Here is a 16,845-nt window from a genome sequence, read left to right on the forward strand (position 1 = left end):
CTAGATAATCATTCTTATACAAACTGTCACTATGCGGACGACACAATCCTATTTCTTAAAGCCAATAATACTAATATAGAAAATGCATGGTGGGCCTTATTAGCGTTTGAAGCATTGTCAGGCATAAAAGTGAATTATGCCAAAACTTCCATGTACTCCATTAATATTCTACATATAACCCCATATGCCCTTATATTTCAATGTAATCCATCATCCTTCCCCATGCAATACTTAGATTTGCCTTTGCATACTCAAAAATTGAAAAAGAAAGATTGGTTTTTTCTTATTGATAAAATTGAGAAAAAACTACAGAATTGGAAGGGGAGCCTTTTATCCATTGGAGGAAGGATCACCCTTCTTAATTCAGTTTTATCTTACCCAAATGAATATTTATCTTTAGTTGAAATGGTGGTAGAAACTCAAAGACCCATCATACTCTAGTGCTTGGAAAGATATGCTTTTATCTAAATATAATTCCACAACTTCATCTCCACCCATGTCTGAATTTTGGACTACCATTAGACATACAAATGTTATGTTTTGGATAGATATTTGATACCAGCAATATACTATGGCAACCCGGTTCCCCTACCTCTATGAAATTTGTACCAATTCAGCAATTACATTACAACAGGTTATTAATTCACAAAGGGGTGCCATTAAGTTTCGTAGATCTTTATTTGAAATACTCCATACTGAATGGCTAGAGGTATTAGAAATCATTAGTCATATGTCTTTTACTCATTCAGAGGACCAGCTTAGCTGGAGGTGGGATGCTCAAGGGAAATTTACCATTAGGTCCTTATACAAATTTCTCAATTATAGAGGTATTACACCTAAAAATGCTAAAGATGGTGGAAAATTCCTATCCCCCTTAAAATTAGAATTTTCATGTGGTTAACACACAAAAAAAGAATCCTGACTACTAATAATCTACTAAAAAAGGGATGGCAGGAACAAAATAAATGTCAATTTTGTCATCATCTCGAGTCTATCAATCATCTCTTTGTTACATGTACTTTTGCTAGACAAATATGGTTTTTTATGGGGGCTTCTCAACATATTAATGTACATTGGACCAAAATTTCATATATCATTCATTTTGCGCATCAATTACCCACTGCACAGTGATCTGCCTTCTTACTGGTGTATAGTGTCATTTGCTGGACCATTTGGAAACATCGCAACGAACTGTGTTTCAATTCAGGTAAGGTAAAATATGTTAGACAAATGATATTGCTAATCATCTCCCTTGATACATATTGGACAGGCCAAATCAGCCAGCAAGTCAAAGCTTCCACTACAATTTAGCATGATTTTGGATTAAACATATTCTTAGAAATAAGAAACTCAAATTGAATCTGAAAATTTGACAGACTTCTTAGAAATCATGCTCATGTCTTCCATAATTAACACAACAATGCACATTCAACAAGAAATTTTTTTACATTCATTCGCAGTTTACTCTCACAAAGCATCAAATTACATAAAACATCAAAATACTAATAATATCATCAACTGGCACGCCTTAATTGTGATCTGGCTAGCTTCTTAATTCATATAAATGTTATTCATCGACCACATCTTAATTTTAATTACGCCTGAGAAAAAATTAATTAGTCAACAGAGTAACTTGGAATCTCACTCTACAATAAATTAGTTAAGCTGGGATGGTGCTGGGCTGAGGGGAGGAAATATAATAAAAAAATAAGCACATACCAATTTATAATCTACACTGAAAACATGATCATATATTGGATGCTCATGAGCAAATCTTGTCCCAAAGACCTGTTTGACATGAGGGACAAATTAAAGGATGCACTTTAACTCATAGAAGGAAATATCGGCCGATACCAATCCGGATCGGTTGATACGTATCGGTATTGGCTGGGACCGATCTGATATTGGTTTGATATTCGCGAATTTTGTGTTTTTCGTCCAATTTCTGTCATTCTGTTCCGATTCTGATCATTATTCGTCTGAAAACTTGAACCCATGATTGATTAAATAGACTATATACTATGCACATGCTGAAAACTCGTCACAATTATTGATTAAATAGAGTATGAACCCGTGATTGGTTAAATAGTGTATCAACTATATATGCATATGGATATGAAGATGTTAACAATCCTTCATTTGGATCTACAATGTCTTTTTTTTTGGTTCCGGGTAACAATATCCCAATTTTTATCATAATACAGATGACGATGAAGTAATCCAGCCAGCATGACATAGTTTCTGGCAGTGAAAGAGTGTGTTTATAGTTTTAATGCTTGTATTATATTGTATTAATGGATTATTTGATTGTAATCATTTATCTAAATATAAATTATTGACAAATTATTTTTTTTATCAATTTTTTCCTATTTTTTTTAGTGTAAAACAAGCTTCTGATCAAAAAGTCCGATTTTCCGATCCGAAACGGTTGATACCGACCGATACACCGATCCAAGATCGATATCGGCTGGGACCAATCCTGATCCTGATACCGATATTTCCTTCTATGCTTTAACTTTAGTATCATAATAAGAACAAACAAAACCCAAAGATATGTTAAAGCACAGCCTACCAAAGATATCGGCCTTCCTTCAAAAACATACAGCCAAGATGGCTTCCTCCCACCATCCTGTCATCACATATTTATTAGAAGCATATATATATAAATATATACATATAGAGAGAGAGATTGGCTAATATCAAAACGTTTTGATATAAAAAATATATAGCATGTACCTCCAATTTAATACTCTGCATGTACAGCTGCAAATAAGGTTAATATATATTAGATATCTAAATTCAAGCAGAAGAGGCAAGCACATGAAAACCAATGACAAATAAGACACTTACAAGGGTTGCTTCTATCACAAAATGATCTGCTATACCTACAAACCAATTCTTTTTCATCTCATCAATTATTTCGTTGAAACGCTCCTCCTGCAATTGATTATATCTTTAGAACTACAACATGCATGTTGGTTTTCCATACTCTTGACATCCATTCAGATGAAAGCGAAATGCCACATTAATGGTTGTTATCCATGTGTGTATGTATACAGAAGTGAAAATTATAGTATCAGGAAAGACACAAGTACCGTTGCACTGTCGAATTGTTCATCCAAGGAGAAGTCGAAGATGCGCGGGTAGTTCTTGCAAAATTTATTCAGCTTATCGTCAAGTTCACGAGTTTCCTTTGAATCATAATCAGTCAATCTTCAAAGCATTACGAATAAGAAGCATTAAGAGATAAAGAGATCAGATCAAGAGAGAGATATACTCTATTGTTGTGCTTCTCCACTAGTAATTTAAAGCTTGTTGCGTAGCATTTTGTATCCATCTCATGCCACTGATGAACTTTAATACTTGCCTGCACCACAAAATTTAATTTTTGAACAATCAGGCTACTAAACAAAAATATGTACGTACAAATTAATTAATTGATATCTATTTCTATGCCACCTTCAAAGAGAGCTCAACAAGTTCATTGTTCAACTGCTTAAATTTTTCTGGAACAACATCAACATCATTAATCAACTCCCGGATACATCTCTAATAATATTGCATTCCTTTTTAAGCTAAAACCTTTTCATACAATAAGAATGTTTTCAATTTCCTTATAAAGCAAAAATTGTATCGAATCAATTTCCTTATAAAGCAAAAATTGTATCGAATCAATTTCCTTATAGTACAAGTATCTTTTCTACTATTCTTAGTCTGAATAGCAAATAAAATAATATTTGGATTGTCAATATAAGAAAAATCACTTTTATATTTGAGTCATTCTCTTTGCTATCGTATAATTAAAATCATTTGCTTCTAGTTTATTTTGAATTTGCTCAGTTACAAATAAAGTGATATTTAACAAATTATGATATTAAAGTAATAAAAATGTTTAAATTAAAAGTAGAAGAAAAAGAACACCGACAAAAACAAGCTTTAATCATTAATATATATTCCAAATATATTTTATAGAAAGTACAATTTAAGTATCTAATTTACAATTTAAAAAAAAAATCTTTCTCATTTTTTTTTTTTTTGAAATGAAGAAATTTTTCGCATTTTAATTTGATATAATATTGAATAAACAAAATCTACACATTAATGAAGAGAGGTGGTGTTATTTGAGAAACAACTATATATATAAGCAGTAGGGGTATATCGTCCATCAACGAAAAAGTTTGATTAATGTTGTGTGAATATTAGCTCCCTGAAGAAGAGGTACAAACCTCGACTACTTTATGAAAGCTGCCATACTTACTGACGTAGGAGAAAGGTGTGTCATTAAGGTCAATCTTTTTCCTAATTTGTTCTTCGCTATCACGGCGCTGCATAAAAAAAGGGGTTAAAATCCTCTTTAAGGAGAGCGCATCAGAAATCATTTTTTTATTGAAAATGCTATATAGTTCCTACCATGACATAAGGAATATGTTCATAAAGACGTTTCACTGCTTCGAATGTCTCATGCTCTATTTTAAGGGATATCTCTAACAATACTTGTCCCTGCATACAAATCAAACAACACCTAGTTAATTATAGAAAGGGATGGAGGTGTGGGGGTGGAAGAGAGAGAGAGAGAGACACCACTATGACGCTAAGGTCATGGGGTTCAGGAAGTGGATTTCCGATCAATTCAGGGAATTTTGCGACGATCCCATGAACATAACTTTCTACATCTTCTATTGTATTAATATTCTCAATATTCTCAGGCTGTGTTAAAAATTAAGATTGTTACAATTAAGAAAAAAGTATGATCCAATTAAGGTGAAAAAAAGTTAAAACTAAAAGGAATTATCATATTGACCTGGATCTGAATGAGGGGGTTTTTATAAAAACGTTCCTGAAGCTGGAATTTATAATGGAGGCGCTTCTTCATAAATTCCTGCATTAGAAAAGCACAAAATGTACATGAGAATGGATTTTATAAAGATAACTTAGATGGTGATGCTTTTAAGCATGCTTTATATATATATTGGCAACGTTTTGTTTTGTTTTGTTTTGTTTTGTGAAATAAATAAATAAAGAAAGAGAGAAAGATAAGACATGGTATTCTTTATCCTCGTCATCTAACTCCATTGCAGAGCTACGTTCATCACCATCAGATTTGCTACTAGAGGAGGTACTATAAGCAGCGAAGAAATCATCCTCCTCCAGCTTCGCCTTCTTATAATTAGGTTCAAAATTTTCCTGCATCGATAATCAGCAAGACACAGACTCAGACTCACTCTTGGATCAATTCAACAAAGAAAATATATAAAAGTTGATAACCATTTAAAAGAATTTTTTTTTTTTCTGCTTCAAATGACCCTTAGGTCTCTTTCATTTCAACAAACCTCAATCTTACATGTGATTCTGCCAGAGATATAATTGTAAAATAACCACAAATAAGGCACCCCCTAGTTAGTTCCAGACACCCTTACCTATACAGATATATCAAACATAGGTAAAGTAAACCCCCTGTAATCCCATCCCTGAGCACGCCCCACCTTTGCTAGGTAGTCAGCCATTTCATTCTGGCTTCGTGGTATGTGAGAACACGCAAAGTTTTTGGAATCTTGGAATTGCTTCCACGGAAACAAATCTGCTGTGATTCTTGAGAATCACAGGATTCTGCTTTTCGAAATCTGCCCATTCATTTGTTTTGAGATTTGTGTATATAAAACAACAGATTTTGAGATTTGTGCATTTAAAAAAATAGAGGGGTGGATTTGAAAAAATAGAACCCTGTGATTCTTTTGAGAATCACAGCAGATTTATTTCCTTGTTTCGGAATATATAAGAAATATTCTATCACTATATAAAATAACAAAATCATACATAGCTAAAGTAAAAATAATATTTTTAACATTTTTTAGGGTTGCTTATGAAAATATCCCCAAAATTCAAATAATTTTGAATTTCGTAGATGTTGACACGTGATAGAAAAGGTAACTTTCTCCTGGGCTCCTGGCCACTAGCCACGTGCAGGCCTCCTTCCATTCGAAAAAGAAGAATTTCATTAGCCGAAAATAGAAGAATATATATTATCCCACGATCAAAACTAAAATCAAGCTTAGATAGATATAAGGTACCTCCCATCGGAAGCGTTAAAGACTGCAGTTGGATCTGAAACTGGGAACGAAAATATTAAATGAGAATCTGAATATATGCGGATATTCACTCTTTTTACACTGTCAAAAACTATCCATATTCGGGTCATATTTCTCTCTAATAATTTATCCGGATAGTCTCTCTGCATAATTTAATTTATCCGGAACTATCCGTATTTGAATTTTATAATTTTTAATAAAATTCGAATACGGATTAAAAATTTTATTAAAAATTCAAACACGGATTAAAAGTGGATTCGGAGCCAGATTATCCGGACTACACCCCTGGTAAAAGAGCCTTTCAGAGCATCTCCAATCCAGCAATTGAAATTAATTGCTAAATAATAATTATAAAAAATTTAGAAATTAAACAATCAACTCCTATATTGGTACAATCAATCAAACAATTGAGAATTAAACACTCGATTAATAAGAATTAAACATTTGGCCAACTCATCTTTAAAAAAGAATTTCTTATTAAGCAATTATTGAAAATAACTGCTAAATAAGCAATAGCCATACAACTCAGTAATTACAAAAACAATTGACATAAGCAATCCATAAGCAATCACTGTTAGAGATGCTCTTAAGAGATGCTCTTAGATGTGAATATTCTTTTTTTTATGATCATTACATGTCAATTTTAAAAAATAATCGGAAGAATGAAATGCACCTCCCACTCTTCTTGGCTGCTCATTTTATTATCAAGAAAGGTTTCGCTGTTTCCGATGCCTCCTCTAAGGGACTTAAACCCAGGCCTAAAAACTTTGCCTCAAATCAAACTTATTGTGCCAATTGCCTGCACAAAACAATAAACTTGCATTCCTGCTAGATAAAAATATAGGACTGGAGTTCCCCTGCCAGTGTGAAGCAGAATCCTGAGACATGTCTGTAAGCGCCATACACAACTCTTGACTCCATAAACCCTAGTGACAACACACACAGACCAAAGAACGGAAAAGAGAGAAAAAGTGTACCATATTATTAGTGTGCACTGCATCTTGATAGACATTCTCTAAGAAGCAAAAGAAGCACAAACATGGGTCCCACTCGAGACCTGCTTTAGCCGCCCTCTCCCTCTGATGAGAGGGTCTTGTGTGTATGCGAAAGAGACCGATGAGAGGATACAGAGCATTATGGATCCTGATGGTACATGAAATCTGGTACTTTAATCTCATATAACGCCCCCTCCCTTTTCTGTACTTTGATAGGGATCACTCTAGATTGCTAATAGTAATGTCAATATACTCATTCAGAAAGATAAACTGCTAATGTTATGAAAAAAATTCTCAATTTGTGCTTTTTTCTTGATTTTCATATATGATTATTTTGTGAATTGTCAAAGTTTATTAACAAAAGATATGCTGGATTGCTATGGATTGAAATATCTCTTTTTCTAATAAGAAGTCAATTTGGTTATAATGTGTGCAATGGAAATTGGTAATTCTGAAATAGGTGCAAATTGAAGGAAATTAATTGATTAGGTTTGTTTATGATATATGCAATAAATATGTGCAATTGACCTTTTTTTTTGGCTGCTTCATATTTGTTGCTAACTATTGAAACTTCGAACTTATATAAAAGGTAAACAAAAGATGTATGATGACTGTGGCAGTCAAGAAGATGAATTAAAGATGCTAGCGACGAGGACAGTGAATTAAGAAGATGAACTGCACTTAAGCAACCTCACTTGTTAGCGAATTGGGCAAGAAGTAATGGAAACAGTCTTACCACATCTGGAAACAAACTTTGGGGAAGAGCTAACATTAGATAGGCAAATGGAGGGCATTAAGGGAAATATCAAAATTGTATTAGAGGAGACAGTAGGACTTAGAGATGCAGGCAGACAGTGTCTCCCTTTCATCAGCATCATCATCAGCATCATCATCATCATCATCATCATCATTATTATTTTTATTTTTATTTTTTTGCGATTGTAATTTGCTTAATATTTGATGAAGCCAGCTTACAGATTATTCTCAAAAAAAGAAAGAAGATGAAATGAGTGTTGACATCTTTTTAATGTATCATGTTCTTTGTTATATAATGCACTAGAAGTCTAGAACAATGAAATTGTTGGGTCAAAAAGCCAAAAAAAAAAAATTGATTCGTTTTTAGTCCTTATAATAAAAAGAAAACGGATTCTTGAACATCTTTCACCCTCATGTCACGTCGAGGTCCTGCAAAAAAAACTGCGACATTCGATCCATTTTGTCGTAGTTGAGTCGTTAATATATATGGCCAATCTACCGAGTAATTGCTTGTCTATTATTAATGATTCTGGGAACTCGATCACTTGTCCAAACTAGTAATATTAAAAGAGTAATGCTTCTATGGACTGCAACTACAGTGGAATTTTAGACGGAATCAACTACAAGCGTAAGTGATTTCGAAATTGAAATGTAAGTCTCATCTGTTATAGGTGAGTAGCTTTCAACAAATGTTGCCAAGACTTCTAAGCACTTTACTGGAAAATTTAGATGAAAAAAATAGAAATTAGTTATAAAGTTAAGATTTGCTACAACTAGGAAAAATTAGAGTAGGTTATCTTTGCAAGTTATCAGTACTGACAACAATTAAAAGGGTACTGAAAAAGTAGGGCTATCTTTGCAAATTATTAGACATTGTGTTTTTCCAAAAGTGGTTCAACGCTAAAGAGAGAGAAAAGATGGATTACCTGCCTAAAGAAGATTTTTCAAATCTGGTCAACTCTCGGTTGACTCTTTCTATTTATTTTTCATATCCAAGTTATTTTATTTGTTTTTTTCAATCTGTTAATTTAAAAAATATGTAAAAATTATAGAAAAATACTTCTAGCCATAATCTATATATGTATTGTTTAATTTTTGAAAAAAAAATTCAAAAGGGATAAAGAGATAAACCGTTCTGTATCCAACTGTTTATACTATCCAATCTGTATCCAACCGTTTGCACCCTTAGTTATGACTGAGAGTGTCAATACATACAATACGAATAGGATGAAAATATTTTTATATCCATATCTATTAAGAATTGACCGTACTCATATCTTATCCTTACCAATTAAAAATTGATCTTATCTCACTTACCCTGAACCCTAAACCTTAAACCCGCGCGGCTTCTTCCACCGGAAAATCTCTCCACAGCTCCACCAACGCCTCGCTGCATTGCCAAGGGCCTTCAGAAGAAGCAAAATCTCAATTGGAGTTCGCTCTATCTTTAGAGGCTATCTGTCGAAAGGGAAGGCAGGCTGGCAGGGTATTTGATACGTGAGAAACTCTAGAGAGGAGGCTGTCAAGTGGGAGCTTTTTTGTTCGCCAAAGAACTAAGTTTGGTCATTCCAAGGTAGCCCTTGAGATAATTTCCAGTGCTTCATACACTTCGAGAACCTCCTACTCCTAAATGCAGAGAGCGCACTGCTCGTCATTGGAAGGGGGTACTGTTGAGGTCAAATTACTTCAAATGGCAAACAACTGAGGCTGTTTACTTTAACTAGAATCTTAATTGCACAACTAAGTTTTATGGTGCATGAATCACAGAGGTTTGATTAAGGACACTGAGGTTACTGTAGCTGACATGTCGATTCAACAATTCTCAGGGCATCAATGACATACTAGTAATAGCATGATAGCAGTTGTTCCATGGTAGATTCCCTAAATGATTGCAAATGATGATTCCCTATCTGGATCATTTGTTGATGTTGTATCTGATTGAGCTGAGCTGAGCTGCTTTTTCAGTTAACAAATTAGTTATTCACATCAAGGTTCCATTTATTTTGTTTCATTTGGTCAAATTGATATTTGAATATTCTTTGACTATAACACTAAATTGTAATTTGTTGGAATTGTAGTAAGCATAGGAATATAGTCACCTCCATGGTTCCAGAAATCGGCTGATTTTTACCCGAGTCTCACGCCTGTGCGAGTTTCTCAGCAAAACTCGGATGAACAGTGTTTGACTCGGCCGAGTTTTCCGATTTGCCGGCCGAGTCAACCGAGTTACACCGAGTTTTGTCCGAGTTGAGCCGATTCCAAGAAAAAACTTCCGACTCTCACTAACCTGGACTATGCTGTGCTCTGTCGTAGGAGGTGTCATTCGAGTTTCTAGGGAGAGTCTTAATCGACGCAGAAATTCAACTGGCTGAGGAGAAGAGAAGAGATCAGCTAAGGAGAAGAGATTGGTCGATTTTCAGAACTCTCCATTGGCGCAGGAAAAGGTGGAGCTCAGAAGTCAAAACTTCAGAAGTCGGAAATCTCCAATGGCAAAGCTAGAAAGAAGAAGAGTCGGGACTTGGGAGTAGAAAGAAATGAGATGGGAATAAAATGAAAATTTACAGCCAGCCCCTCTCGTTTTACTATATTACTCTTTCTTTGATTTTAGTATTTTACTAGGAATTAGAAATGCAGTCGACCCCTCTTTTTTTTTTTAAATTTACAGTGCAGAACTGCAGATTTTGTTTTTGCAAATTATTTTACTCATTGGCACATGCTTTTGTTTTTTCTTGTACAGTGCAGATTTTCATTTTATTCATGTAAAATAATTTAAATAAATCATGTGACTCTACAGATTTTATTATGATCCAGCCAGTTCGGCATAGCTTCTGGCAATAAAAGTGTGTTCTATTTGTAATGTTTGTAATACATTATATAATTAGTGAATTATGTGAGTGTAATATTGTCTTAATTAATATAGTTTTTTTTTAAAATTATTTTTATCAATTTTTTCCTATTTTTTGGCTACAAAACAAGACTTCTGCCAAAAATACCCGAGTTACCGATCCGATTCTTCCGATTCCAGCCGATTCATGCGATTCTGACTCAGCGGTCAAAAGTCCGATTCCGATTCCGATTCCGATTTCTGGAACCATGGTCACCTCATATGAATGAGGTAGGTCTGAACTCAGGAAATCTAGATCAGAATCGTCTGATCCACATTAAGTTTCACACTGATAACTTTATGATTCATGCAGACCAAGTACGCACAATTCTTGATGCGGATCAAACGGCTTCGACCGGGCATTGGGCCGCTCCCACTCCCCTCAACTCAGATTCTAATATGAATTTTTGTTATTCCTATTTAATTTTTACAGCTTTTTTCTGTTACAATACTGGTACAAGCAATACTGGCACATACCTAATTTGACTGGCCAATTACTGTCAACAATGTATGCACATTAAGTTTGATTCTTGCAAGTTTCCTTATTATCATAAATAATCTAAAAACTAGATCATTTTCATACTGAAAATAGAGCCTATATATACATCATGCAAAGGAGTAAGGTCTTAACAAATACAATCCCCAATCTATTCAGACCTCACCGAGCATAAGAAAAGGGTTCTTCTTTGCTCTTAATTTTTTTTTCATCTTAAACAACAAAAAAAGAAATATATTTGATTTCATGTATTTACATTTTTCCAGAAATGATGTTATACTACCTAACTCTTAGCAAAAAGATAAAGAAGTTTATTTTTGGGCATTTCATTGCTTTTAATTAAACTGAAGAATTGAAAATTTTATTGGAAGGAAGAGTCATTTTAGAAGTGACGATTGTTTGATCTACTCTTTTAACTTTTTTCTTTAAGTGTGAAATTGAGCAGGAATATACTACTTCAAGTTGATGTAAAGTGCTTACAAACTCTATTCTTCTATAATTAACACAACAGTGCACAGTCAACAAGAATTGATTACATTCATACGCAGTTTACTCCCACAAAGCATCAAATTACATAAAGCATTAAAATACTAATAATATCATCAACTGGCCTGCCTTAATTGTTATCGAACTAGCTTCTTAATTCATATGCATGCATCGACCATCCTTTACTTACGCCTGAGAAAAAAAATTAATTAGTCAACAAAGTTAACTTGGAACCTCACTCTACAATAAATTAGTTAAGCTGGCATGGTGCTGGGCTGAGGGGAGGAAATATAATAAAAAAATAAGCACATACCAATTTATAATCTACACTGAAAACATGATCATGTATTGGATGCTCATGAGCAAACCTTGTCCCAAAGACCTGTTTGACATGAGGGACAAATTAAAGCATGCACTTTAACTTTAGTATCATAATAAGAACAAACAAAACCCAAAGATATGTGAAAGCACAGCCTACCAAATTTAACGGCCTTGCTTCAAAAGCATGCAGCCAAAATAGCTTATTCCCAGCCTCCTGTCATCACATATCTATTAGCATATATATATATATATATATAGAGAGAGAGAGAGAGAGAGAGAGATTGGCTAATATCAAAACGTTTTGATATAAAAAATATATAGCATGTACCTCCCATTTAATACTCTGCATGTACATCTGCAAATAAGGTTAATATATATTAGATATCTAAATTCAAGCAGAAGAGGCAAGCACATGAAAACGAATGACAAATAAGACACTTACAAGAGTTGCTTCTATCAAAAAATGATCTGCAATACCTACAAACCAATTCTTTTTCATCTCATCAATTATTTCCTTGAAACGCTCCTCCTGCAATTGATTATATCTTTAGAAGTACAACATGCATGTTGGTTTTCCATACTCTTGACATCCATTCAGATGAAAGCGAAATGCCACATTAATGGTTGTTATCAGGAAAGAAACAAGTACCGTGGCACTGTCGAATTGTTCATCCAAGGAGAAGTCGAAGATGCGCGGGTAGTTCTTGCAAAATTTATTCAGCTTATCGTCAAGTTCACGAGTTTCCTTTGAATCATAATCAGTCAGTTTCAAAGCATTACGAATAAGAAGCATAAAGAGATAAAGAGAGATCAAGAGAGAGATATACTCTATTGTTGTGCTTCTCCACTAGTAATTTAAAGTTTGTTGCGTAGCATTTTGTATCCATCTCGTGCCACTGATGAGCTTTAATACTTGCCTGCACCACAAAATTTAATTTTTGAACAATCAGGCTACTAAACAAAAATATGTACGTACAAATTAATTAATTGATATCTATTTCTATGCCACCTTCAAAGAGAGCTCAACAAGTTCATTGTTCAACTGCTTAAATTTTTCTGGAACAACATCAACATCATTAATCAACTCCCGGATACATCCAACAGACTGCAATAACTACAAATAATACCATAGACACATCATTATTCTCTGCACAACAGTCACTATATACATATATTTAATGAGGGTTATGACGAATTGACAATTAAGAACAAATAACTACCTTGGTTTTCTGATTAAAAAGATGCATGTCAAACTCCTCCTGCAACTCAATTTGTTTGCAACAGTACTCGTAATACTGCAATGCACATTGCATTTCACATTATAACTAGAATCTCAAAGAACTGTACCTAAAAAACCAAATACTATTGAAAATAATGGCACAGGTTAGTACCTCATCCCTAAGACCTTTAGCCCGAGATATTTCTTGGTAGTATTTTGCATGCGGTTCATAAAATCGTAAAGCATTTTCCCTGCATGACTGTTGGGACCAAAAGGTAAGTTGAGAGTATGTATGTCTGTACGTACGTGTATGTATGTATCTACGTGTGTGTGTGTGCAAATGGACAGAAATTTATGCAAGGAGAGAAAATTAACCTCCTTGAGTAAATCACGTATTGCTAACTTTCTGTCCTCATCAACAAGTTTAAAGAACTCACTTTTACAATAACTCTGTATTCGACAAAGTACTGGCTTAGTATTACTTGATTAGGATGATCCAATTAGAATTTGCATCTTTATTGCGATTTATATAATCGAAGTACATCTCTTTCAACATTTCCTATATTAAAAATGGATGTACCTTGCGTATCAATGGATGAAATAGTCTCTCTTTGCGTCTTAGAAGATATTCAAATATCTGCTTTTTAGACAGGTAAGTCAGTTATTAAAAATTAAAACGAATTTATATATGGAATCTGTATCAAAGAAAAGGTGCTGATACTAATACCAAAGTTTTTGTTACTCCCAGAACTATCTCTGAAATTTTATTTATTTAGTGACTGATTTGTCCTGCACAAGTTAAGTGCTTTCTCTAATAATATTGCATTCCTTTTTAAGCTAAAACCTTTTCATACAGTAAGAATGTTTTCAATTTCCTTATAAAGCAAAAATTGTATCGAATCAATTTCCTTATAGTACAAGTATCTTTTCTACTATTCTTAGTCTGAATAGCAAATAAAATAATATTTGGATTGTCAATATAAGAAAAATCACTTTTATATTTGAGTCATTCTCTTTGCTATCGTATAATTAAAATCATTTGCTTCTAGTTTATTTTGAATTTGCTCAGTTACAAATAAAGTGATATTTAATAAACTATGATATTAAAGTAATAAAAATGTTTAAATTAAAAGTAGAAGAAAAAGAACACTGACAAAAACAAGCTTTAATCATTAATATATATTCCAAATATATTTTATAGAAAGTACAATTTAAGTATCTAATTTACAATTTAAAAAAAATAATAATCTCTGCCAAGAAATCTTTCTCATTTTTTTTTTTGAAATGAAGAAATTTTTCGCATTTTAATTTGATATATATAAGCAGTAGGGGTATATCGTCCATCAATGAAAAAATTTGATTAATGTTGTGTGAATATTAGCTCCCTGAAGAAGAGGTACAAACCTCGACTACTTTATGAAAGATGCTATCCTTACTGACGTAGGAGAAAAGTTTGTCATTAAGGTCAATCTTTTTCCTAATTTGTTCTTCGCTATCACGGCGCTGCATAAAAAAGGGGTTAAAATCCTCCTTGAGGAGAGAGCATCAGAAATAATTTTTTTATTGAAAATGCTATATAGTTCCTACCATGACATAAGGAATATGTTCATAAAGACGTTTCACTGCTTCGAATATCTCATGCTCTATTTTAAGGGATATCTCTAACAATACTTGTCCCTGCATACAAATCAAACAACACCTAGTTAATTATAGAAAGGGATGGAGGTGTGGGGGTGGAAGAGAGAGAGAGAGAGAGAGAGAGAGACCACTACGACGCTAAGGACATGGGGTTCAGGAAGTGGATTTCCGATCAATTCAGGGAAATTTGCGACGATCCCTTGAGCATAACTTTCTATATCTTCTATTGTATTAATATTCTCAATATTCTCAGGCTGTGTTAAAAATTAAGATTGTTACAATTAAGAAAAAAGTATGATCCGATTAAGGTGAAAAAAAGTTAAAACTAAAAGGAATTATCATATTGACCTGGATCTGAATGAGGGGGGCTTCAGAAAAAAATTCCCGAAGCTGAAATTTATAATGGAGGTGCTTCTTCATAAGTTCCTGCATTCAAAAAGCACAAAATGTACATGAGAATGGATTTTATAAAGATAACTTAGCTGGTGATGCTTTTAAGCATGCTTTATATATTGGCAACGTTTAGTTTTGTTTTGTGAAATAAATAAATAAATAAAGAGAGAAAGATAAGACATGGTATTCTTTATCCTCATCATCTAACTCCATTGCAGAGCTACGTTCATCACCATCAGATTTGCTACTAGAGGAGGTACTATAAGCAGCGAAGAAATCATCCTCCTCCAGCTTCGCCTTCTTATAATTAGGTTCAAAATTTTCCTGCATCGATAATCAGCAAGATTCAGACTCAGACTCTCTTGGATCAATTTAACAAAGAAAATATATAGAAGATGCAATCAAATTTACATTAGACTCCTCTTTTTCCTTTCGCTTTTGCGGCGATGAAGATGCTTCCTCTTTCTCCACGGAACCGAAATCCGTTACATCCATAGATACATGCTCCGGTGATTCCGATTTCATGGCGAGAGAAGCGATTGAATTACAGAACAGATTTACAGCCTATTCTGACGAAATGTTCGAGCAATTCACATTTATTTATTTCACATAGTAGAAAAAAGAAAGAAAGACGACAAACATTTATTATTATTTTATTTCTGCGAGAGGATCAGAGAGAGGTACGAATTAAGAGATACCTTTCTTCTAGGAGAACGTAACCAAGAAAACACCGGTTTCTAAAAAATTTGACCTAATTAACTCTCAAATCTTTCCGAAGATTTAGGGTTTCTGCCTAAAAATGAAGCAAATTAAAGAAAGAAGGAACGTGCTATATTGAGGTCATAATTTATAATATTAAGAGCTATTATTTTTAATAATAGTTTTACCCTTAATAATTCTTTCTTATTTTTGCCTCCAATTAAATCTTTACTATAAATTGAGAAAGTTAACAGATTTACTAAATCTCGCATTACAATAGAAACTTTTAGGACATTTCACTGGTGACTTCATTTACTTAGATTTTATGTGTCTAAACTCAAAATTTTAATTTGTCTATTTTTAAACAATAATGTTTTCATTGAATTCCCTCTGTTAATTAATCATAACAAGTATTAAGATTAACAAAGCATAATTGACACAAAAATCATATCACACATTCACAAATAAGATGAATGCACATTATTTTTATCTTATGGTTTTACAGTACCACTACAAGTTTTGTCCATAATTACATTGATCAACAATACCATTGCTCTACAAATTTATATATGTTGTTATTTTTTTCCTTTCCAATGAATTCCAACATTATAAAATATTTACTAGTTAAACTAGTATACATCTAATATTAAAATTCACACATGAAATTAATGCACATTATTTTATCTTATGATTTTACAGAAGCACCACAAGTTTGTTAGTAATGAGTTTAGTTAATATAACATCAGTGTCATTTTAGCCTATATAACACCAACTCTAAAATCTATCAAATCGACTTCAAACGACCAATCCAAACCATTCAAACCGATTTACATTATGAGTGATGCGTTTACATACAATTTTTTTAATATTTC

The 16,845-nt window shown here is 33.3% G+C and overlaps 2 protein-coding genes and 1 long non-coding RNA gene across 3 annotated transcripts; all 3 read right to left on the reverse strand.

Moving 5' to 3' along the window:
• Positions 1 to 1,596: 1,596 nt before the first annotated feature.
• Positions 1,597 to 15,978, reverse strand: LOC144575934 (uncharacterized). The gene is made up of 16 exons (XM_078326190.1): positions 15,686 to 15,978; positions 15,455 to 15,598; positions 15,230 to 15,307; positions 15,010 to 15,135; positions 14,831 to 14,920; positions 14,648 to 14,746; positions 13,824 to 13,880; positions 13,619 to 13,693; positions 13,245 to 13,319; positions 13,034 to 13,138; positions 12,852 to 12,941; positions 12,674 to 12,769; positions 12,467 to 12,553; positions 2,737 to 2,763; positions 2,573 to 2,629; positions 1,597 to 1,788 (listed from the first exon to the last, which is right to left on the reverse strand). The coding sequence occupies exons 1-16, from the start codon at positions 15,797 to 15,799 to the stop codon at positions 1,657 to 1,659; spliced, it is 1,452 nt and encodes a 483-aa protein (XP_078182316.1). The 5' UTR covers positions 15,800 to 15,978; the 3' UTR covers positions 1,597 to 1,656.
• Positions 2,944 to 3,535, reverse strand: LOC144575936 (uncharacterized). The gene is made up of 3 exons (XR_013518566.1): positions 3,460 to 3,535; positions 3,278 to 3,367; positions 2,944 to 3,191 (listed from the first exon to the last, which is right to left on the reverse strand). It is a non-coding gene; the product is annotated as an uncharacterized LOC144575936 (long non-coding RNA).
• Positions 4,050 to 5,177, reverse strand: LOC144575935 (uncharacterized). Its single transcript, XM_078326191.1, has 4 exons — positions 4,802 to 5,177; positions 4,582 to 4,707; positions 4,411 to 4,500; positions 4,050 to 4,325 (listed from the first exon to the last, which is right to left on the reverse strand). Exons 1-4 carry the CDS (start codon positions 4,883 to 4,885, stop codon positions 4,200 to 4,202), a joined length of 426 nt encoding a protein of 141 aa, XP_078182317.1. The 5' UTR covers positions 4,886 to 5,177; the 3' UTR covers positions 4,050 to 4,199.
• Positions 15,979 to 16,845: the final 867 nt, after the last annotated feature.

Source organism: Carex rostrata, chromosome 24 (assembly GCF_964058835.1).
Source record: "Carex rostrata chromosome 24, lpCarRost1.2, whole genome shotgun sequence".
NCBI lineage: Eukaryota > Viridiplantae > Streptophyta > Magnoliopsida > Poales > Cyperaceae > Carex > Carex rostrata.

What these genes read in the sequence shown, in the direction of transcription:
- LOC144575935 (XM_078326191.1), bottom strand. Translation starts at nt 4,885, where the DNA reads ATGCAGGAATTTATGAAGAAGCGCCTCCATTATAAATTCCAGCTTCAG. An exon ending in ACCCCCTCATTCAGATCCAG is followed by an intron (nt 4,708 to 4,801) that starts GTCAATATGATA and finishes TTTTTAACACAG; the next exon opens with CCTGAGAATATTGAGAATAT. An exon ending in AACATATTCCTTATGTCATG is followed by an intron (nt 4,326 to 4,410) that starts GTAGGAACTATA and finishes TTTTTTATGCAG; the next exon opens with CGCCGTGATAGCGAAGAACA.
- LOC144575934 (XM_078326190.1), bottom strand. Translation starts at nt 15,799, where the DNA reads ATGAAATCGGAATCACCGGAGCATGTATCTATGGATGTAACGGATTTC. An exon ending in ATGAGGATAAAGAATACCAT is followed by an intron (nt 15,308 to 15,454) that starts GTCTTATCTTTC and finishes TTTTGAATGCAG; the next exon opens with GAACTTATGAAGAAGCACCT. An exon ending in TTTTTAATCAGAAAACCAAG is followed by an intron (nt 13,139 to 13,244) that starts GTAGTTATTTGT and finishes TATTATTTGTAG; the next exon opens with TTATTGCAGTCTGTTGGATG.